The 23,694-nt window shown below is 44.2% G+C and overlaps 1 protein-coding gene across 1 annotated transcript in view; it reads left to right on the forward strand.

The window, feature by feature from the left end:
* Positions 1-23,694, forward strand: part of LOC143803893 (polycystin-1-like protein 3) — a 31,385-nt gene that overhangs the window by 5,441 nt on the left and 2,250 nt on the right. The window contains exons 4-31 of the mRNA XM_077281652.1: positions 110-238; positions 881-915; positions 5,116-5,304; positions 5,545-5,676; positions 5,933-6,106; positions 6,641-6,768; positions 8,805-8,931; positions 9,203-9,331; positions 9,543-9,759; positions 11,183-11,376; positions 11,828-12,058; positions 12,189-12,290; positions 12,657-12,832; positions 12,913-13,059; positions 14,058-14,248; positions 14,447-14,649; positions 15,440-15,623; positions 15,706-15,898; positions 15,983-16,205; positions 16,359-16,458; positions 16,617-16,760; positions 17,716-17,898; positions 18,025-18,313; positions 18,395-18,528; positions 19,892-20,019; positions 20,315-20,475; positions 23,206-23,416; positions 23,492-23,593. Coding sequence (XP_077137767.1) covers positions 110-238; positions 881-915; positions 5,116-5,304; positions 5,545-5,676; positions 5,933-6,106; positions 6,641-6,768; positions 8,805-8,931; positions 9,203-9,331; positions 9,543-9,759; positions 11,183-11,376; positions 11,828-12,058; positions 12,189-12,290; positions 12,657-12,832; positions 12,913-13,059; positions 14,058-14,248; positions 14,447-14,649; positions 15,440-15,623; positions 15,706-15,898; positions 15,983-16,205; positions 16,359-16,458; positions 16,617-16,760; positions 17,716-17,898; positions 18,025-18,313; positions 18,395-18,528; positions 19,892-20,019; positions 20,315-20,475; positions 23,206-23,416; positions 23,492-23,593 — 4,556 coding nt within the window. The remainder of the gene's footprint in view (positions 1-109; positions 239-880; positions 916-5,115; positions 5,305-5,544; positions 5,677-5,932; positions 6,107-6,640; positions 6,769-8,804; positions 8,932-9,202; positions 9,332-9,542; positions 9,760-11,182; positions 11,377-11,827; positions 12,059-12,188; positions 12,291-12,656; positions 12,833-12,912; positions 13,060-14,057; positions 14,249-14,446; positions 14,650-15,439; positions 15,624-15,705; positions 15,899-15,982; positions 16,206-16,358; positions 16,459-16,616; positions 16,761-17,715; positions 17,899-18,024; positions 18,314-18,394; positions 18,529-19,891; positions 20,020-20,314; positions 20,476-23,205; positions 23,417-23,491; positions 23,594-23,694) is intronic.

Here is a 23,694-nt window from a genome sequence, read left to right on the forward strand (position 1 = left end):
GTGTCAGTAATGGTGTCTCCAGGGATACCAACTACCGAGGCTCCTATGAATCTGATGAAAATAATTGTTAAACCACAAGTCACACATATGAATGTCGTCTTCCTTGTAGGTAGACACAGGATGGCGAAAAAGATGGCACAGCAGAGTTCAGGGTGCACTGTGATATATAAAGGCAACCACGAAAAATGGAGAGTTGCTCCAGGCTGTGAAGACAAGATGGGATTCATCTGTTCCTTTGGTAAGTGCATATGGGTATATGGGGCTAGGACAACAGACACGGGTTACACAATAAAAAACTGGGGAGTTGTTGAGGAAATAATCATTTAGCAAAAATGCTTAAAGGGAACCTGTCACCTGAATTTGGCGGGACCGGTTTTGGGTCATATGGGCGGGGTTTTCGGGTGTTTGATTCACCCTTTCCTTACCCGCTGGCTGCATGCTGGCCGCAATATTGGACTGAAGTTCATTCTCTGTCCTCCGGAGTACACGCCTGCACAAGGCAATATTGCCTTGTGCTGGCGTGTACTCCGGAGGACAGAGAATGAACTTCAATCCAATATTGCGGCCAGCATGCAGCCAGCGGGTAAGGAAAGGGTGAATCAAACACCCAAAAACCCCGCCCATATGACCCAAAACCGGTCCCGCCAAATTCAGGTGACAGGTTCCCTTTAATGTAAGTTTGCAGTGGGAAATTCTTGTAAATGAGTCTTCGAATGCATATAGTACCCCCCCAATGACAACACTCAAACTGTTGGAAAATAATTGTTGTCATGAGTTCTGTATATTAAATAATATACATGCCGGAATGACAGTGCAGTATATTACTAGTGTGATACATAGTTCATGATTTTGACCCTGGTCTTCACATTATTTTTCCTAGATATTCCCAAAATGAACCAGCTCCACATCATCAAGGTGAGATTATGACCATTAACGTCAGTGACTTTTTGTGTACTACTGAAATATTTTAGCAGCAACAGTCATTATCAGAGCTTATACCTTTGAGTTTCTTTGTGAAGATCCTCTGCCCCAAGTCAATTTTATATATATTTTTATGACAGTCGATAATCCAGAATATTTGATAATCCTAGACCAATCAGGTCCCATTACTGCTGGATTTTAGGAGTTTATTATGAGACTAGATGGTGGCCCGATTCTAACGCATCGGGTATTCTAGAATATGTATGCGTAGTGTATAGCACAGCCCACGTAGTATATTGCACAGCCACGCAGTACATTGTGCAGCCCACGAAGTACATTGTGCAGCCCACACAGTACATTGCGCAGCCCACGCAGTACATTGCGCAGCCCACGCAGTACATTGCGCAGCCAAAGCAGTACATTACTCAGCCAACGCAGTACATTGCGCAGCCAACGCAGTACATTGCGCAGCCAACGCAGTACATTGCGCAGCCCATGCAGTACATTGCGCAGCCCACTTAGTACATTGCGCAGCCCACGTAGTATATTGTGCAGCCCACGTAGTACATTGCGCAGCCCACTTAGTACATTGCGCAGCCCACGTAGTACATTGCGCAGCTCACGTTGTACATTGCGCAGCCCACGTAGTACATTGCGCAGCCCACGTAGTACACTGCGCAGCCCACGTAGTATATTGCGCAGCCCACGTAGTATATTGCGCAGCCAACGCAGTACATTGCGCAGCCAACGCAGTACATTGCGCAGCCAACGCAGTACATTGCGCAGCCCATGCAGTACATTGCGCAGCCCACGTAGTACATTGCGCAGCCCACGTAGTATATTGCGCAGCCCACGTAGTACATTGCACAGCCCACTTAGTACATTGCGCAGCCCACGTAGTACATTGCGCAGCTCACGTTGTACATTGCGCAGCCCACGTAGTACATTGCGCAGCCCACGTAGTACACTGCGCAGCCCACGTAGTATATTGCGCAGCCCACGTAGTATATTGCGCAGCCCACGTAGTATATTGCGCAGCCCACGTAGTACATTGCGCAGCCCACGTTGTACATTGCGCAGCCCACGTTGTACATTGCGCAGCCCACGTTGTACATTGCGCAGCCCACGTTGTACATTGCGCAGCCCACGTTGTATATTGCGCAGCCCACGTTGTATATTGCGCAGCCCACGTTGTATATTGTGCAGCCCACGTAGTATATTGCCCAGCCACGTAGTATATAGCACAGCCCATGTAGTATATTGCCCAGCCACGTAGTATATTGCCCAGCCCACGTAGTATATTGCATAGCCCACGTAGTATATAGCAATGTGGGCATCATATCCCTGTTAAAAAAAAGAAATAAAATAAAAAATAGTTATATACTCACCTTCCGGAGCCCCCGGATAAAAGCGAAGCGGTTACCAATGCTGCTCGTGCGCTCTGGTCTCAAGAGTGCATTGCAGTCTCGCGAGACGATGACGTAGCGGTCTCGCGAGATCGCCACGTCATCGTCTCGCGAGATCGCAGCATGGACTGGTTACCGGAGCGTCGCGAGCGGGAAAGGCCTGTTGTCGATCCGGGGGCCGACGGACGGTGAGTATATAACGATTTATTTTTTTAATTATTTTAACATTAGATCGTTTTACTATACATGCTGCATAGGCAGCATGAATAGTAAAAAGTTGGTCACACAGGGTTAACAGCAGCGGTAACGGAGTGCATTACACCGCAGCATAACGTGGTCCGTTACCGCTGCCATTAACCCTGTGTGAGGCAGACTGGAGGGGAGTACGGAGCGGGCACTGACTGCGGGGAGGAAGGAGCGGCCATTTTTCCGCTGGACTGTGCCCGTCGCTGATTGGTCGTGGCTGTTTTGCCACGACCAATCAGCGACTTGGGTTCCATGACAGACAGAGGCCGCGACCAATGAATATCCGTGACAGAAAGACAGACAGACAGAAGGACAGACAGAAAGACGGAAGTGACCCTTAGACAATTATATAGTAGATTAGAAATATGGCTACTTTCTTTAAGAAATTGTGCTTATCCATAGTCTGTGTCTTGTATTATGCCCCTGAATGGAGTTCAGCTTGTAATACCAGACTCATCCATTAGGAAAGAGAAGTCATGTTTTCTAATGTCGTACAATCCACATAAAAGACGTTTAGTACACGGCTCAATAAAATAAAGAGAACATTTTTATCACACATCTGATCTCGATGGTTGAAAGATAAAAAGTGACCATCTTTACTGATATATAAATTGTGTAATTCTTTTTTTTTTTAAATTCTTTTTATTGGTTTAAAGATAATATGGCAATGAAACAATATATTAAGAATTATCACATGGCAGTAACAAATCCCCATAATCCTAGCCCTCACCATCCCTCCCCAACCCTTCTCTGCGTGCACTGAATGTTTGAGTAGTGTTATGGAATTGGTGTGTGACCACCTATTTGCTGCAAGAGATACCATTGAGTGTTTTCAAAGTGAGTTCGTAGTTTTTCCCTAACCCCCGGAGAAAGAGACGGAACAAAGAAAGACCATGTACTTAGAAATTTACTGGACAACCTTTCTTTGCTGGTCAACGCATCCATCCACTCCATTTTGAAGAGGAACATTATCTTAGCTTGTATAAGAGATTGTGGTGGGACAATCGGACTCAACCAGTGTTGTAATATGCTTTTTCTGGTTACCAAGGCCCATATCGTGAGGGTAGCCTTAATATGTTTAGGTAGTTTGCGTTGGGTTTAATTGTGTAATTCTTAGCAATGAAAACCAAAATAAATCAACCAGATGAGGACTGGACTCCAACTCACCCTGAATAGTGAAGAAAAATAGATTCCAGGATCCAGTATGTGTAAATGTGTGTATAAACCCCACATCTCCCAAATGTCTGGGCATACTCCTCATGAGACAGCAGATGATGTCCTGGGGGATCTCCTTACAGACCTGGATCTCCTTCCAGACCTAGATCCTTTCAGACTGTCTCTTGGACAGTCTGTAGTGTTACTTACATAGCATTGTCGGATGCACTGATATCCCATACTTTCTCGATTGGACCCTAGTTTAGGGAACATGGAGGCCAGTCAGTGGCATCAGTGTCTTGTGATCCAAGAACTGTTCACACACACTTGCCACTTGCAGCCAGGTTGTCCAATGCCGAGAGGAACCTAGGATCCCCTGCATCAGCGTATGGTCTGACAATTGCTCTGACAATTTCATCCCAGTACTGAGCAGCGGTCAGTGCACCTTTGGCTTTTGCTCAATTCTTCAAGGCTACGCCTCCCGAGACCATCACTGACCCATCTTCAAAGCAGTCATTCTGGATGATGTTATAGATGGCAGAACGTTCACCATGACATCTCCGAACTCTTTCACGTCAGTAATATTTGGTCAGCGTGAACCTGCTGTTATCTGTGCAGAGAACGGGTGCCAGTGGTGGAGCTGTCAATTCTTGTGTTCTCTGGTGAATGCCAATCCAGCTGCACGGTGGCCATACTACAGGACATTGCCGCTCATGCCTACCCTATGGAGTGTGTTTCTGACTGTTTGGTCATGCATGCCACCAGTAGCTACTGGAGGTCATTGTGTTGAGTTCTAGCAGTGCTCCTCATGTTCCTCCTTGCACAAATGATCAGATATGAGTCTTGCTGTTGGCTTGATACCTATCTACTATGCCTATCCAGCATTTTTCATATAATGGCCCATGCTTTTGAGACTAGAGACAGAGGAAACCTTCCATTGATGGCACGTATGGATGTGCCATTCTGGAGGAGCTGGACTACCGGTTCACCATGAGTGGGCTGCATGCACCAGCTCATACTACCAGTAGAAACAAGGTTGAGCAAAACAAGTCAGAAAGGATAAGAAGATAGGAATTATCAGCAGCCACCATCTGCAAAATCATTCCTGTTTCAGAAGTCTTGTTCCTCTCCAGTGCTCCTATGTCATTTTATTTGCTCCGAAGCCGGTGATATGGATTCACGATCGCTTTTGCTTCCTAACTGGACAAATTGATGCCCAGAAGCTAAATTGTCCTGGGATTATACAGTGATGTCCACGTTTTTTACATTTTTTGAGCAGTGTATATATAACTACATCCTCCCATATATACCCATTTTCCATTGTGCTCCTATATAAAAAAAAAAATATTATTGGCGAATGTTTAATTATGGTTTACTTTTCTTACAGGGACGTTCTGTATGTTTTTTCGCAATGTGTTTGTTAAGAAGAGGTTTGTTAAGAAGAGGTACTACCACCAAAAGACCGCCCGCGACAAAACCGAAACACATTGGTACAGCCCCTCCTCCGGACCTGGATGCCATCACCCCTCTCCAGCCAGCAAAGCTTAGAAATATGTCCCTGGATGCTGCGATTCAGGTTAGATAAACCTATTATATAGCATTGTACCACTCAATCATTGCCTGGTATTAAGAGTTCCTGTATAGTGATGAGCGAGCGTACTCGGAAAAGGCCTTATCGGAGTATTTTTGGCGTGTTAAAAAAAAAATGCTTGAGTCGCCGCGACTGCATGTATCGACAAACGCAGCACATGCAGGGATTACCTGTTTGTTAGGCAATCATCGACAGTTACTATTACCATTACTTCCTAATTGGCAGATTACTTCCGAGATCGTAACTCAGATGGTGAAGGTGGCATCAGACATCTGGAACGTCTCGCTGGTATCGAAAGCTTCGGAAGTACTGAGCCAGCTGCTGAACATCAGTGAACTGTTGTCACCTGAGTCCCAGGTACAAGCATGGTCTATCATTGTGCAGATCTATATTCGCTCATGCACGCGGATGGATGATGGCAATGACATTTTGTACAGATCCATGATAAGGCTCCCATGGAGGTGCACAATGCTTCCCCCTACATAGAGGGTTTATATTACCCTATTATACCCTATTATATACCACTAGCGTATGGGCCCCATTTCTATTTTTTCTATAGGAGCCCCTCATTCAGATAATTAATAAACCTTCTTTATTGTCTTGTATGTTTTAGGTCAATGCCAGCAACGTTCTGCTGACTCTTGGGGAACAGCTTTTAGGCTCGCTGAGTGAGGATGTTAATATTTCCAGCCAAGTGGCGATTGACGCAGCGCAATCTCTATTCGACGCCTTTGATACCACGATAAGGGCATCTCTGGAAAACTATGAGAACTTGACCTCCGATCAGGTTTATTTTTTTTAATTATGTGATTGTGATGGAATACTTAGCCATACAGACAAAAAAACTTGCGCAGCACTCCGAGTACGCTTGTGTATAAGTGAATATTTAATAAATTAATTCTAGTCTGCACTACTGCTATATAGACTATACTTAGAGCACAATTGGACAATTTGCATGTGCCCATCTGCCACGACAAGGTACATGGGAACCTACACTATCAAACTTATCCCTCCTGGGCCAAAAAGTGCAAAAATAAAGGGCAGGTAGGGTCCAGCACTAATTAAAATTAGCTTTAGGGCTCATGCAGACATTCGTAAAACTCGGTCCGAGCACAGACTACAATTCATGGGCGGTACGCGGGTTTCCAGACCCAAATTTTGACAGCCGCTTGGGCATATATGAGACTGTCAAATTGGGGTCAGGAGACCTACAGACCGTCCGTACATTGGATTTTCATATCCAAGTTTGGTTTTTTTTGTGGTGGTGGACAAAGTTTTTGGAGCGTGGACATACTTTTTTCTTTTCCCCCGTTATGCACAGGTGATCTGGATCTTGGATTCTTCGGTGTCGTCCATGGACTACATACAAGGGGCTCTGTTGTCCCTAAGAAACAACTCCGCACAGAGTTATAATTTGTCTTCCAACGTATCCAGCATGACTGTAGCCAGGTTGGTAGCTCTATTTGGGGGAAATAGTATATTCCCCAAATTTTCACAAAACAGGCTGCATACATTATTAAAGGGGTTTTCCTTCCTTCTCTTTGACTGTATCTATGGCTCCAGTGTGATAGAAAAAGAAAAGAAAATAGCATATATTCACCCTACCATTTCTCTGTCATGATGGCCGTGTCTTCCACCCATCGCAGTGACACATGATGACCACGCTGGAAGAGAAGGAGAGACTTAGAGTTAGCTAAAAAATGGGAGCGATCATGAGACCAAGTGTCAGCTATTCATCCAACCAGTCTGACTAGCAGGCATAGTAGCCAACATTTCTGGAGAAGTTTAAGCACCACCCCACCCTGACCCTCCCGCTCTACCCCAGAATACCTACTATGCACCACCTCCTTTAGGGTTAGGAGTCTTGGGAAATCCAAAACAGTTCAGCATTTATGTGACTGCTATTTAATTTCCACCCAATTAAATTGACTGACAGCTGCAGCTTGTACTGAGCAATGCGGAATCTTAGCAGCAGCAGAGGAGGAGGGGTACTGAAGAGCTCACAATCAGGCTAGGAGGGTGGAGATTCAGCAGCAATAGGGAGATATGACACTGAGAAGCTGTCAATCAGGATAGGTATGAGGATGCTCAGTAGCAGCAGGGAAGAGGGACACTGAGGGGCTTTCAGTCAGGTTAGGTTGGTGGAGATTCAGTAGCAGCAGGAAGAAGGGACACTGAGGAACTGTAAATTAGGCTAAGTGGGTGGAGATTGGATCTACAAAGTAAGTACACCAGCCTCAGAAAGTCTAAAAGATCTATTTAATAATGTATACAATGTGTTGTCACAACACAGCTGTCCGGTGACCCGGGACCAGGGGCTCCTTCCCTGTCCCGAACACTAAGGGGTGCCCAGCTCACCCTCCTCCCTGGGATACTTCAGATGACAAAGATGTCGGGGCCTCCGCCCTTGTCTTATCTCATAAGTAAGACCTCCGTCTGTTCGTTTCCCCCACCTAGATAAGAGGGTGCGCTACTGTGCAACGTAGTACACCAACCCGACAAACAAGGCAACATAGACAAGGGTGAACAGAAAACTCCAGGCATACAAAATATTCACTCACATATAACAGAGGAATACACCAGGGTGTGGAGGTAGAGGAATAAAACAAAATAGAGAAGAATAAGGAATTACCACGCGTACAAACCAAGCAACAGTCACTAATAAAACCTTCAACTCTCCTTCTCATATGTGCTCCTCTCCCTCCATTAGCCATGCAGCAAATGCTAGCTTTGACAAGGATTATAAAGGGAAGAGGAGAGGCTAACCGAGCACAGCTGTGAGCACAGGGATTTTTCCCGATTAACCCCTGTTCTACCAGAAGAAACACATTTAAAATGAAGGAGAAGAGCTTCTTCTCAGTACCAGAGTTGGAGCAATCAGACGCTGTGGTCTTCTGGCTCTACACTATCCCGTGACATGTGTATTATGAAATCTGGTGACAGATCTGCTTTAAAGTCTAAGCTAAGCAAAGTGATTAAATGTTTCAATCTAATTATGCTCTAAGGGTATTATGGTAAAAAAAATATTGGTGGGTATGGGGATCAAAAAAATGACAACCACTAATGTGAGGAAGAAGTGTGACCAGAGCAGTTGTCACTTCCCTTCCCTCACTCTTACAAAGTGCATTACTCTATATAGTAAAGTCTTACCCTGTCCATAAGGTGGGTTTTCCAGACAGAGGTACCTAGTACTATGCATTTATTTAATCAGTATTGGAAATAGTCTGTAATTGTAGAACAGCCACAGGCAATATTCATAAAAATAGATCACGTAAAATTTTTTTTATGAAACTGTTATACCCATATGTGCCCACAAGATGGCGATCTTTTGCTCCATATTCATCCTATAAATCTATATTTGAGATGAAACAAGTGGTGCTGTGATTTGTAGTACTACAGCAGCTCGGATGTAATACTGCGGATGATGAAATTATACATTATGTGTGATCATATCTCTGCATCCTTACATTTCTGGCCATCATCAGGGTGAGTTCTTCAGACCTGACCTCAGTACCTTTCACCACCGACCTCCCGGCTGCCTGCAGAGTCACCTTCCCAGCCTCCTCAACTTTACGAGAGAAAACTGAGGCCTACCAGATGGTAAATTTAATGGTAAGTTACCTTTTTTAGCCCGTACTTGCAATTACGATGTAACATTTATCGTATAGTTATTTATTAACTGGGCCGAGCATTGAATATATTCAGAAATTCTGATTAACGTGGCCGTAAAAGTAAAAGCATGTAGATGAAGGTTGTACAATCTGATCCACGTGGCTGCTACATGCAAAAAAATCAGCTGCAAAATTTACTTTTTTTTTCCAGCATGCCATGCATCTTTCTGCAATCTTAACAACATTAACCCTTTCTCCCCTTTTCTTTGCAGCTCTTAGCTCTCTCCGTTAATCCATTTAGTCACCTGAGTCCAGTGGAAATAGCTGGTCCGGTGGTGAACATATTGCTCGGGTCTGATGATGGCAGCATTGGCGTTGACAACATGACAGAGTACATTGAGGTTGGCTTGATATGAGAGAGCCAGGGAATACATGTGTGTGCCAGCAGGGGAGACCGATGCCAGCCGATGATGCATACATAGCTCTGCTCCTAATTTCTGCAATGATTGCCCTGTTGATTTTGGCTTCCTACCAGTACAGCATGATGTGTAAGAAGCGACATATGCCAGGGATCTCACGATTTTGCCGTATTTTTTTTTTCATATCTTGTAGATCGTGTTGATCAAAAACCACAGCGCAACGACCAATGCGTCCAAGATGTACCTGACCAAAGAGAAGAACATCATTTTAACGCTGAACCTGACCTCTGCCAATTATTCTGTGGTCCTGATACTGGAGCCAGAGCTTCCAGTCCAGCTTATCCTATATGTCGGATATGAGGCTAAACCCAATAGTAGCTTATTCCTGCACGAGGTCTCCCTGCCAAACGGTAAGGACCTCCATCCTGGTTCATTCATTCAATATGACAGTGCAGTGATGCTATATAGCGGGGAGCAGAAACAGAAAGCAGAGGACCCCTGTGCAATAAGAATATATTGTCCTTTGCTTTTCAGTAGCTCCGTGGACAGCACTCCTTATATGTTACCCTCATTTTTGGTGACCACTGCGCAAGTTGCCCATATGGTATGGCCGCCCTTGGTAGATCTTATGCTATGGCCACCCTTGGTTGACCATATGGCATGGCCACCCTTGGTTAATCATATGGTATGGCCGCCTTTGGTTGATCATATGGTATGGCCGCCCTTGGTTGATCATATGGTATGGCCGCCCTTGGTTGATCATATGGTATGGCCCCCTTTGGTTGATCATATGGTATGGCCACCCTTGGTTGATCATATGGTATGGCCGCCTTTGGTTGATCATATGGTATGGCCACCCTTGGTTGATCATATGGTATGGCCCCCTTTGGTTGATCATATGGTATGGCCACCCTTGGTTGATCTTATTGTATGGCCCCCCTTGGTTGATCATATGGTATGGCCACCCTTGGTTGATCATATGGTATGGCCACCCTTGGTTGATCATATGGTATGGCTGCCTTTGGTTGATCATATGGTATGGCCCCTTTGGTTGATCATATGGTATGGCCACCCTTGGTTGATCATATGGTATGGCCGCCTTTGGTTGATCATATGGTATGGCCGCCCTTGGTTGATCATATGGTATGGCCCCCTTTGGTTGATCATATGGTATGGCCCCCCTTGGTTGATCTTATTGTATGGCCCCCCTTGGTTGATCATATGGTATGGCCGCCCTTGGGTGATCATATGGTATGGCCACCCTTGGTTGATCATATGGTATGGCCGCCCTTGGTTGATCATATGGTATGGCCGCCCTTGGTTGATCATATGGTATGGCCACCTTGGTTGATCATATGGTATGGCCGCCTTTGGTTGATCATATGGTATGGCCGCCCTTGGTTGATCATATGGTATGGCCGCCCTTGGTCATATGGTATGGCCACCCTTGGTTGATCTTATGGTATGGCCACCCTTGGTTGACCATATGGTATGGCCACCCTTGGTTGACCATATGGTATGGCCACCTTTGGTTGAACGTGTGGTATGGCCACCTTTGGTTGATCATATGGTATGGCCACCCTTGGTTGATCATATGGTATGGCCACCTTTGGTTGAACGTGTGGTATGGCCACCTTTGGTTGATCATATGGTATGGCCACCCTTGGTTGATCATATGGTATGGCCGCCCTTGGTTGATCATATGGTATGGCCCCCCTTGGTTGACCATATGGTATGGCCGCCCTTGGCTGACCGTATGGTATGGCTGCCCTTGGTTGACAAGTATAGGTTTTGTAGTTTCCTTTCAATCTAATGTCTCCTTTCTCTTTCCAGATGGCTTATTTACCTGGGTGTTCACTCCAGACTACTTTACCGATGGCACCGGGATATACTATATCAATGTGACTTTGACTAATGGAAGTATATGGGAGAAGCAGACAACTTTGGCTTGTACTGTTAACCTATTCGCTGCACAGTGTGTTTACTGGGATGATTATTTGAGAGACTGGGATGTAGATGGCTGCTATGTGAGTACTTAAAGGGATTTTTCTTTGGTTTGGAAAATCCCTATCGCCGGCTGCAGTTTATTTAAAAAAAAAAAAAAAAAGAAAAAAAACACACTTTAGTCACTCTCCCCAGGTCTAGGGTTGAGTCTCTGCCACCGCACCTGATGTCTCTTATTGTCTGCAGCAATGAAATCGACAGCACTGCAGCCAATCAGTGAACTCAGTGGCCCGCTCATGGTCAAGCTGTCGATGTGACGCCAATGCTACAGACAGAGTAACAGTGGCGGAGACTCAGCACTTGACCCAGTGAGGGTGTGAAAGGCAAAAAATATTTCTATACATTCTGAAGCCGTAGAACCTTTTTAACTTTATCCATCATGTTTCTGTGCATTATATCCATTTATGTTCACGTGTTAGTGAAGGAAAGCTTGCAGCATTGCTGACACATATTTACACTTTTTTGGGGGGACAGGTTGGACCCAGAAGCACAGTATTAGAGACCCACTGCCTGTGCAACCACCTGACTTTTTTTGCAAGTTCCTTCTTGGTCATGCCGCATGTGGTGGACCTCAGCGATACTCTCATGCTCTTTGCCAATGTGGCGAACAACCCAGTTGGGCTGGCGCTGCTCGGCAGCCTGGTAGGATTCTTCCTGATTGTGGTATTTTGGGCATGGAAAAAAGACAAAGAGGATTTTAAAAAGGTAAATGGCAAGACATGACTATGAGGCACAAAGAGATGATACCGGGGGGGTTCTAAAACACATCCATCACCGGCACCAGGTACTACGCCGCTTGTAATGCTGACTTTATGCATTATTTTTCCATCCTCAGGTCAGAGTTGCCATTCTTACAGATAATGATCCTGCTTTTCACCATAGATATATGGTCAAAGTATGCACCGGATTTCGTATGGGGTCTGGCACCACTTCCCAGGTATATACTTTGTATATTGCTCCTACTTGCCCTAAAGATGATCCTGTTGGTGCTAGTTGCCTAATAAAAAACAATTATTTTTTTTTTTAGAGATCAGATGTAAAAGTCATGAGTAATCTATAGATTTCTGGAAGTGCACTGGGGGCGTGTCAATGCACTTCCACTGTTTCTTCCACGTCCCCAGTGCACTTTCAGCCTTTTTTGCATACGGCTCCGGATTTAAAAAAATTGGATCATTTTTATTAGGTAACAGCCTAATGTAAAAAATGGTTAATTTTCTCGTCAAATTAGATTTACATGTTTCTTTACATATTACATATTCTTTACATATTAGATTTACATATTTCATTTCTCATATTTGTGCAGGTTGTTTTGACCCTGTATGGATCAGAGGGGCAGTCTGACCCCCATCTCCTATCGGATTCTGAGAAGGAGATATTTCACAGAGGGGCGGTCGATGTTTTCCTGCTAAAGACGCGTAATTTGGGGGAGCTGCACAGCCTGAGACTTTGGCACAGTAACTCTGGAGTCAGCCCTTCTTGGTAAGGGAATGCAAGAAGCTAATTAATAAAAAATGCTGTAGATCTATCTTTGGAGTCCATTTTTTTTTTCATTTGGACAGGTACGTGCACCGTGTCTCGGTGACTGACCTGGCCGCTGAGAAGACTTGGTACTTTCTTTGTGACTCTTGGCTTTCCGCCGACTTCGCCGACTGCCAGATGGACCGAATCTTTGCTTCTGCCTCTAAAGCCAACCTAATGACTCTGAGGTACGAAATCACGTAGGACGTAATGACGGCACACCCCAAATACGTTGAATCTCACATTTGTAGATTTTCCATTATTAATTTTTTATGTAAGTTTTTGCTGGCACAGAGGCGCCGTCCAGTGACATCTGCTTCTATGGCTAGGGTCATGAGACAGTTTTCTCTCCAGCCGAGAAAAGTGGTCTGATTGTGCTAATCAGTCTCTGATCAGAGGGGGATCCAAGTTTCTTGGAGGTGGAGAGAAAAAAAAAAAAAGTTTCTCCACCCCCTCCATTACATCAGTCCGTGAAAATTGAATAGCACACGGAAGACATCTGATTTTTCTAGTGGAACCATAGACTTGAATCTTATTCTTGCAGGTGTGGATCCATAGACTTGAATCCGATTCTCGCAGGCGTGGACCCACAGACTTGAACACAATTCTCTCAGGCGTGGACCCATAGACTTGAACCCGATTCTTGCAGGCGTGGAACCATAGACGAACCCGATTCTCGCACGCGAGGATCCATAGACTTGAACCCATACACTTGAATACGATTATCGCAGGCGTGGATCCATAGACTTGAACCCGTTTCTTGCAGGCGTGGATCCATAGACTTGAACCCGATTCTCTCAGGCGTGGATCCATAGACTTGAACCCGATTCTTGCAGGCGTGGATCCATAGACTTGAACCCGATTCTCTCAGGCGTGGATCCATAGACTTGAACCCGATTCTTGCAGGCGTGGATCCATAGACTTCAATCCGATTCTCGTAGGCGTGGATCCATAGACTTGAATCCGATTTTTGCAGGCAGCGATTATTTTCCATGGACTACTTGGTTAGAGAAGAAAATAGGACATGTGCACAGCCCCACAGAATAACATGGGTGCGAGTGCTGTCCGTCAGAACCATAGATAGCAGTCACTCATCTATCCGGTCGTGTGCACGAATCCTTACATTTAGCCAATGATACTTTTACTATTGCTTCACTCTGGGTCTTTTCCCGGTTTATGCTTGCAGGTATCTGCTATTCTCAGGTACCGTAGAGAAATTCCTCAAAGATCACCTGTGGTTTTCAGTGTGGACTCGTTGCCCGTGGAGCCCGTTCACCCGAGTGCAGAGGATCTGTTGCTGCATGTGTCTCTTGTTCTGTGGCCTGGTCATTAATATCATGTTCTGGAACGATCGTTCGGATGAGGACTCACAGACAGGTACAGGGGATCAGAGCCGACACCTGAAAAATGGAGGCACAAACTATATTAGGAAATGACATGTACAGTATACACCCATACTGGTGTCTATAAAGTTTTTCGGCATTTTTACCTGGAGGCAATGTGAACAGTAGGCGATTCTTACCTAGAATTTGCAGTATTTTATACTATTCTTATATTTGGTCGATTTCTTTACAGGGCAGTTTTATATAACCTTCACTCAGATTATAATCAGCGTCCAGTCGTCGGCCATCCTGCTGCCTGTGAATCTCCTGATTGTACAGATGTTCCAGCTCATCCAGGTACAAGTGAAACAGGTGACGCCAACGCTAAATAAGCTGCGTGTTTCCCTCGCGCCAAAACCACCAGGCAAAGAGGCTGCGGCACAGCATCTGCTCAAGGTAAGAGCGTTCGATTCATAATACGGCCATACACCCTAGATTGCTTTCTGCTAAACACTTGATCCCTTGAACCCGCTGCCAATCACATAGGTGCTCAGTAAGTGGAGAAGGATCAGGCATGTTTTAAACCATCAGCCAAATTTTTTGGCCCCATCATTGAGGAAGAATTGAGAGACCCCCACTCACATTAACAACGGAGCGTCCTGCTGAATTTGGCGGACATAATATACTCCTGATATAATGGCGCCATTATATTCTACAGTGTATTATAGTAGAGGCATTTTGGGATGATTTCACTAAATCTTATCCACATTGTGAAAAAAAATGGTAAGGGTCAAAATTTAAGGCAAAACACCCCAAATTTCTGCAAAGAAAAAATGCGCACAACTCTTACACATGTTGCCCGTGTTGATTTGGCTGCAGATTTTCCACTGCAAAAAATGTATAGTGTATTTTACCCGTTTCATTTTTGTTTGTTTTTCACACAGTTAGCCATTATGGTCTATGGACAAGTTCACACGTCCATTTTTTTCCTTTGCAACAAAAAATTAATAAATAATTGTCAAATTTTCATCCAATCTCTGTCTCAATTAAATGGGTCCACCAAAAAATGGACAACCCAAGGAAGTTATCGGAGTTGCCTTCTAGCACTGTCTGTTTTTCACCATCTTTGGCCTTTACATCAGTATTTGTAAGCCAAAGCGAATAGTTGAGTTACATCTTTGTGTCACCAATATGTTTGTCAACCACATTTTATATTTTTTTTCTTCTATCTTGTCCTGTGTTTTAGGACCTAAAAGATATCCTGGACTACCTCCAGAAGTATATAATCCAGGTTCTGGGCGAGAGCGCCGACGATCTGCCTTCTCCTAAATCTGACTCCGTGCTCGCCTATATAGAGACATTGTCCAGTCTGGTGGAATCCTACATCTGTGTTCCCGGAGAAAGTTCCCAGAGTATCCATCACATGACGGGTGCGTATATCCAGCAACCCCAAAAGTAAACAGCACACCCCCCCAATTATAATGGCTAACCTCTCACCATCTTCTGTTGCAGTCATCACCCCACATCAGTGTCACTTCTTACATTACCTATATAAAATCTTGGAGAACCTCCAGTATCAAGTCTCTTCTGTGGATCTGGATTACGTCCCTAAACCTATCGATTACATCCAAGCCTCCAATATTCTGTTCGATCTGAAGGAACTTCTGCAAACTTTTAATGTTTCCGGGGCTCCGCTACCCAGCAGGTATCCGACACAGGTCCTGACTGGCGATCCGGAATATCTCAGTGGTGCGTCATTTGCTCATTTTTGTATTTTTATTTTTTACAGCTTGACCACGAGTTTTCCTGTTACCACAAACCAGAAAAGATGTTGTCAGATGCCCAAATTTTTCACCTCCTTGTGTTGGTTCTTCTTGTTCGCAATCAGCTTTTTTTCTGCTTTCTACATGGTGCTGATTAGTCTGGACATGACCAAGGACAAAGCCACCAGCTGGCTCATTTCCATCCTGCTCTCCCTGTTACAGAGCATCGTCTTAATACCGCCGATCAAGGTATTTGCCCACCTACAGTATTCGCATGCAAAAATGGAGTGGGGTGTAGATTTAGAATGCTGTCTGTGGATTTTCTTTCCCTCTACTTTGCCAATACAAATGCAGACGTGGCTGTCGGCCATGTCCCTGCTGACGCTGTTTACTGTTGCACAGGTGTTTGCACAAACTATCTTCATGTTCCGTATCCTGAGGAGAAGAAATATTGAAGACGCCTCCGAGGAGCAGCAGATGTATGGGATTCTTGGCCTGCTGGGTTAGTACGGCGTCATGATGTTATTTTGGCCATGGAATTTGCTGAAGTCCCCCCGATTGGGGTGACGATTGAACCCGCACTGATCCTCGTAAACGCTTAGGTAGCAAATCTCTTTAATTATAATTTAGGATTAATTTTTTCGACATGTGTACTCACAGTAAGCCGTGCAGACTGGGAGCTCTCAGGCTCCAGGGACCCATCTAATCCAGTGTATCGGGCGCCATCTAACAAGAACACCACCAGTCTGAAGAAACAAAGATCCATGGAGACAAAACTTTACAAACTGATCCATGAGATTGTTGGTATGGCAATTTATTACCATTTTTGCTATGTGTATATCAAATAGCGATCATTACATGAATTATCTAGTACAAATACCTGTAATGAAGACTCCCAGAAATAGGGGGAACCTCCAGGGTTCGTGAAAAAATGGGATGCAATGCCTTGGATAAAAACAATACTTTTGGAAGTTTCCTTGTGTCTTGCGCCTAGATGCTGCGTCATCCAACGTTTATTTCTAGGGGCGGAAATGGTGTAGTGACCTGTAAAAAGGAGCTTGGTAATAGACATTTTTAACACTGTGCTTTGGACACTGAAGTCCAGATGTGTGCTCTCCGCCATCTGAAAAAATAGTATATCAATAAGATGACCTTTCCGCAAGGCCACCCTTAAACATGGGCCAAATGACTATCCTGGTTGTGGCTGGAATTGGCATTTATTGACAAGTCTAAGGAAAAAAAATAAATGCAAAAACCCTGCACTCAATATTTCAGATTTTATTTTAAAGGTTTTTTTTTCCATTTTTAGGGACATTTTATTTTTTACTTAAATTAATGCATTTGGGGGATCAAAATAATTTTCTTACAGTTGAATTTTATTAAACGTTTTACAGCGTTTGCCTCCTATAGCAATGTGTATTGCTGGCTGCAGAATAAGTTAACTGAGAATTTATCATTGCACTTATTCTGACAGGAGAGTTTCTCAATACTTTTTTTGGGGGGGTTCCTCTCAGTTGATTTATTATGATCACAGACCACATCAAAGTTGAATTTGTAGAAAAACAAAAAGCCTTTAAAAGCCAAATGGTGCAAAAAATTTTATTAAAAAAAAAAATATTTGTATATTTTTAGGCCCCAAAAATTAGCCAAAGGAAATTATTTAAGACACTTGCATGCCATAAGGTATTTTTATGACGGTTATAGTATTGTTTTCCATTTTTAGGTTTACTAAATGCCAGTTTCTTTTTTCTTTTGCTAGTGCACATGATATTTCTGGTCACCACCATGCTCATGGTATATGCAGACAAAAGTCCCAACGAGTACAACCTTTACACGGCCATAACCAACAGCTTCTCCACTGTGAATAACATTCAGTTCATACCAGATTTTTACAGCTGGTCACAAGGAACGTTGCTACCAAACCTGTACACCGAAAACCCAGGTAAGTGATATTTACCAGACCATACATGGTAGCTGTATTGGTGGCCATATTGCTGATCAGCTCCAAAAATGCTGTAATAGAAGGATGTAAGTTTATATACCTATTACTTTCTTATGACCTTCTAAGGGTTCATTACTGATGGAAACTGCTTCCTCCTGGGCAGCCCCCGCATCCGGCAGCTGCGGAGACTGTATAACAGCGCAGGCAATCAGAAGCTGTACAATCTAGAGGATACGGGCAGTTACGGGCCAATGTGGAGCCCATTAAGTGGCAGCAGCAGCAATGCTTCGACGGACATGTGGATGTACCACACGGTGGCCGATCTGGGAGGACATCCAGTCTGGACACAGCTTGAATATTACCCTGGAGGGGGATATGTGGCGGAACTGGGCCTAAATAGCAGCTCTGCAGGGAGGTATAACATGAAGGCCACCGCTACCGGATGTACAGGTCTGCATAGGGCTTAACGGGTAACTTTCTTATTTCCCTTCTGCAGTGTGATCACAGACATGGAAACAAGCAAATGGCTGGACAGCTACACCAAAGCCATCTTTGTGGAGTTCAACGTGTACAATGCCAATATAAATCTCTTTTGTCTCGTCACCTTCATCCTGGAGACCACTGTGATCGGTAGGACTTGTGTGTATACAATTAGGTACAGAAATATTCAGACAGTGACCGAATCTTCGTGATTTCAGCTCTGCAGGACACTATTCTGCATTCAAAATGAAAACTGAGATGTGACTGAAGTGGAGACTTTCAGGTTAAATTAAAGGGGTTGAACAAAAAAGTCCCGTAAAATGTTTAGAAATTGCAATCATTTTTCTACTCATTTCAAGGGCTCAAAAGTATTTGGACAAATTAACTTTACCATAAATACCCCAAGCCTTCTCCGTACTTTCTTCTTCCCATTATTCTGGAGCAGGTTGATCTTAGTTTTGCTTTTCCAGATCTAGGCGGCTTCTTTAGACGTTTCTTGGCAAAGTTTAATACAACCTTTCTATTTTTAAGGCTGATTAATGGTTTGCACCTTGTTGTGAACCCTCTGCATCTGCGCTCATGAAGTCTTCTCTTTATGGTAGACTTACATAATGAATCATCCACTTCCTTGAGAATGTTTTTCACGTGGGTGGATGCTGTGAGGGTGTTTTTCCTCACCATGGAAATGATTCTGTGATCATCCACCACTGTTGTCTTCCGAAGACTTCTTGGTCTTTTTGAGCTCCCAAGCTTTTTTTTTTTTTTTTTAAGTGTTAATTTTGCCACTCCTAATATTTCTGCTATCTCTTTGATGGATTTCTTCTTCTTTCTCATCCTAATCATGGTCCGTTTCTCTTCCATTGAGAGCTTCTTTGTCTGCGTGTTGTGGGTTCACAGCAACAGCTTCCAAATGCAAAGGCCACACGTGGAATCGGCTCCAGACCTTTTACCTGCTCAATTAATGAAGCAAAATCCCATGGAGCCCAATAAAGAGCTTTTGAGATAATTGTCCAATTACTTTTGGTACCACTGCACTACTACAGGTGCAGTGTGCATTGATCATTTCTTTTCTTAAAATATTCCTGCAAAATAATTTTCCTCTTTAGGTCTGTGATTTAGAAAACAGTGCCGCTTATCGGATAAGAAGCTTCTTTAAATCTTTCGTCACACTAAGAATCTGAAGCAACTCAACACATTACAGGGTTAATAGAGATGATGACTTGGTAGTCCATGGCCGCTGGGCAGGAGTCCTACGAACCTCCTCCGGCTTCTCGACGGTGTTGTCCTGGGTTCTCACTAAGCAAAGGAGGCACCGGGAAGGTCGGCAGGTCTGTTGGCCATGGACTACTAACATGGCAACAGGGTCTTGGGCATCCATTCTCATTCCGGCGACGGAAAATCCAACACATTGGTGACTCGGTGTTGCAGTAAGTCGTTCGACATGGAACCCGAGCATGTCGAGAACTTTTTGCGGTTCAGTATGTTTATTAATTATTGTTCCTGCTCTTTGTAGGAAGTTTATATCCGTCAAGCGAATTGCAAATTATGCGACTGTATCACGAAACAGAAGGAAACACAACTGTTAAGTTTGTCAGCGAGATGCTGTCCATTGTGATCTTCTTGTACATCATTGTAGTCCAGGTGAGGATAATTTAGTGAACTTTCTATAGTCAAGGATAGGTAAGCAAACCTAGACCCCAGAGGTGTACACAGAAATCATCTGAGACCAAACCCCAGCCACCTTCATAGGAATAATCAAACTCTGGCTGCCTGCAGCCACCACTACAGGGAGCTAATAGCACTGGGATTCATACAGCAGCTATTGAAGTCAAAAGTCTCCCCCTAGTGGTGGCTGCATGAAAACACCACTCTGTGCTGCGCGCTCCTCTGCATTCTATATACAAATAGGCTCATCGCTTCCTTTTGATCTTTAAAGATGGTCCGTTTGAAGCAGCAAAAATGCTCCTATTTTTGCCAATTAAGGAACTTGCTGGATTTGTGCATCATTGCAATCTGCTCCGCCAACACAGCGCTGTACATCAAGCGTATATATTTGCGCCAGCGGGATGTAGACCGTTACCATGCAGATCGTACTCGGTGAGGATACACTTTTATATTTTGTTTTTATGCTATTGTCACTATAATCTATGTACAACACTATGGAATGGGTTAGCCCTTTATTAAAGGGGTATTCCAGATAGAAGGGTTCATTATCGATCCAATGGAGAGGTGATAAATGCTACTCTTGTTGGATTAGGCTGGAGTCACACATGGCGTAAGACAATACGCCACGTATTATACGTCCGTACTACGGCCGTAATACGGAGAAATGTTCCCAAAATAGTGATCCGTAGTCAGGGTGTGTCAGCGTATTTTGCGCATGGCATCCTCCGTATGTAATCCGTATGGCATCCGTACTGCGAGATTTTCGCGCAGGCTTGCAAAACCGACATCTAATGGATTTATGTGCTCAAATGTTAGGGAAAACATATATACAGTGTATATATATATATATATATATATATATATATATCATTGAGACACATATATATATTCTGTATTTATATTTACTTCAGCGCGATATCTGTGAACAGCCGGTAATTCAATTGCCGGCTTTTCATTTCTCCTGCACAAACCCGACAGGATATGAGACATGGTTTACATACAGTAAACCATCTCATATCTCCCTTTTTTTTGCATATTCCACACTACTAATGTTAGTAGTGTGTATGTGCAAAATTTCAGCGCTGTAGCTGCTGAAATAAAGGGTTAAATGGCGGAAAAAATTGGCGTGGGCTCCCGCGCAATTTTCTCCGCCAGAGCGGTAAAGCCAGTGACTGAGGGCAGATATTAATAGCCAGGAGAGGGTCCATGGTTATTGGCCCCCCCGTGGCTACAAACATCTGCCCCCAGCCACCCCAGAAAAGGCACATCTGGAAGATGCGCCTATTCTGGCACTTGGCCACTCTCTTCCCACTCCCTGTAGCGGTGGGATATGGGGTAATGAAGGGTTAATGCCACCTTGCTATTGTAAGGTGACATTAAGCCAGATTAATAATGGAGAGGCGTCAATTATGACACCTATCCATTATTAATCCAATTGTTGGAAAGTGTTAAAAAACACACACACACATGATTAAAAAGTATTTTAATGAAATAAACACAGCGGTTGTTGTAATAATTTATTGTTCTCGCAATCCATTTCCAGGCCCTCGCTTGGCAAAATAATAAACACACAAGATACATACCTTCTGATGTCAGATCACGTCCCACGAAGTAATCCATCTGAAGGGGTTAACTAATATTACAGGCAGAACTGCGATAAACCACTCGCTCGTGCCTGTAATCCCCGGGTGCTGAAAGGAAAGCTGGATCTGTACTTACATTGAGTCGCGGTGAGGCGCCCTCTGGTGGATGTTCTCATGAACTGCAGCCTGGGAACTTTTTCCCACGCTCCAGGTCATATGAGGACATCCACCAGGGAGCGCATCACCGCGACTGAAGGAAATGTAGGTCAATGACCTACATTTCATTCATTCGCCGGGGATTACAGGCACGGAGCACAGCTGCATTTAGCAGGGCTCCTGCCTGTAATATTAGTTAACCCCTTCAGATGGATTACTTCGTGGGACGAGACGGTTCACCAGAAGGTATGTATCTTGTGCGTTTATTATTTTTCCAAGCGAGGGTGTTCCTGATGGATTGAGAGAACAATAAATTATTACAACAACCGCTGTGTTTATTTCATTAAACTACTTTTAAATCATGTGTGTGTGTTTTTTAACCCTTTCATACAATTGGATTAATAATGGATAGGTGTCATAATTGACGCCTCTCCATTATTAATCTGGCTTAATGTCACCTTACAATAGCAAGGTGGCATTAACCATTCATTACCCCATATCCCACCGCTACAGGGAGTGGGAAGAGAGTGGCCAAGTGCCAGAATAGGCGCATCTTACAGATATGCCTTTTCTGGGGTGGCTGGGGGCAGATGTTTGTAGCCAGGGGGTGCCAATAACCATGGACCCTCTCCTGGCTATTAATATCTGCCCTCAGTCACTGGCTTTACCATTCTGGCGGAGAAAATTGCGCGGGAGCCCACGCCAATTTTTTCCGCCATTTAACCCTTTATTTCAGCAGCTACAGCGCTGAAATTTTGCACATACACACTACTAACATTAGTAGTGTGGAATATGCAAAAAAAAAGGGGATATGAGATGGTTTACTGTATGTAAACCATGTCTCATATCCTGTCGGGTTTGTGAAGGAGAAATGAAAAGCCGGCAATTGAATTACCGACTTTTCACTAACAGCGCTGCGTATTTCTCGCAAGTCACACTGCTGGTCCGTGTGGAATCCGTATTTTTCTCGCCCCCATAGACTTTCATTGGCGTATTATTTGCGCAATACGCTGACAAACGCAGCATGCTGCGATTTTGTACGGCCGTAGAACGCCGTATAATACTGAACCGTAATATACGGCTAATAGGAGCAGCCCCATTGAGAAGCATTGTGCCGTATGTAATGCGAGTTTTACGTACGTAGTTTTTGCGCTCTTACGTACGTAAAACACGCATGTGTGACCCCAGCCTTATCCGAACTGGGGAATATTATCCGACGCTGACGTGTAGGGACCAAGCCACTTCCAGACAAGTTTCACACATCCATGGTCCAATTAAAGGGCTCTTGCAAAGTCATAGGCTCCGGCTATGTGAAAGAAGCCTGAGCCTGGATCCTCCAGCCTATCCCTTTAAATCAGATGACATTACCGCTGTTATTTAGCAGCTATCCTGGCTCAGTGGCGTCTTACCCCTTTCCTTGTAGATTTGTCAGCTTCTATGATACTGCCACCATAGACAGCGCCCAAAGCTACACCATCGCCTTTCTGGTGTCACTATTAACCATCAAGCTCTGGCGCCTCCTCAACCTGAACCCCAATCTGCACCTGATCACGACGACGCTGCAGAAGGCGTGGAACGAAATCAGCGGCTTCCTTCTCACCATCCTCATCCTCCTGGTGGCGTACTCCATTTCAGTGAGTATTGTGCACCTCGGTGGAGCTTTATGTTCTCATTTTATATATAAATGTATTTATTTTATTACTTTTCAGTGCAACTTACTTTTCGGCTGGACCATTTCCAATTACAGAACGGTGACGGACTCTGCTGTGACCATTATCAGCCTTTTAATTGGCATTTTTAATTACGATGAGGTAAGACTCACATCCGTACCACAATAGTATACTCTTCCAAAATTTTAAGGGTATGTGTCCACATTCAGGAAACGCTGCGTTTTTGACGCAGCGCTGAGCTG

The sequence above is a fragment of the Ranitomeya variabilis genome, chromosome 2 (genome assembly GCF_051348905.1).
Source record: "Ranitomeya variabilis isolate aRanVar5 chromosome 2, aRanVar5.hap1, whole genome shotgun sequence".
Lineage (NCBI taxonomy): Eukaryota > Metazoa > Chordata > Amphibia > Anura > Dendrobatidae > Ranitomeya > Ranitomeya variabilis.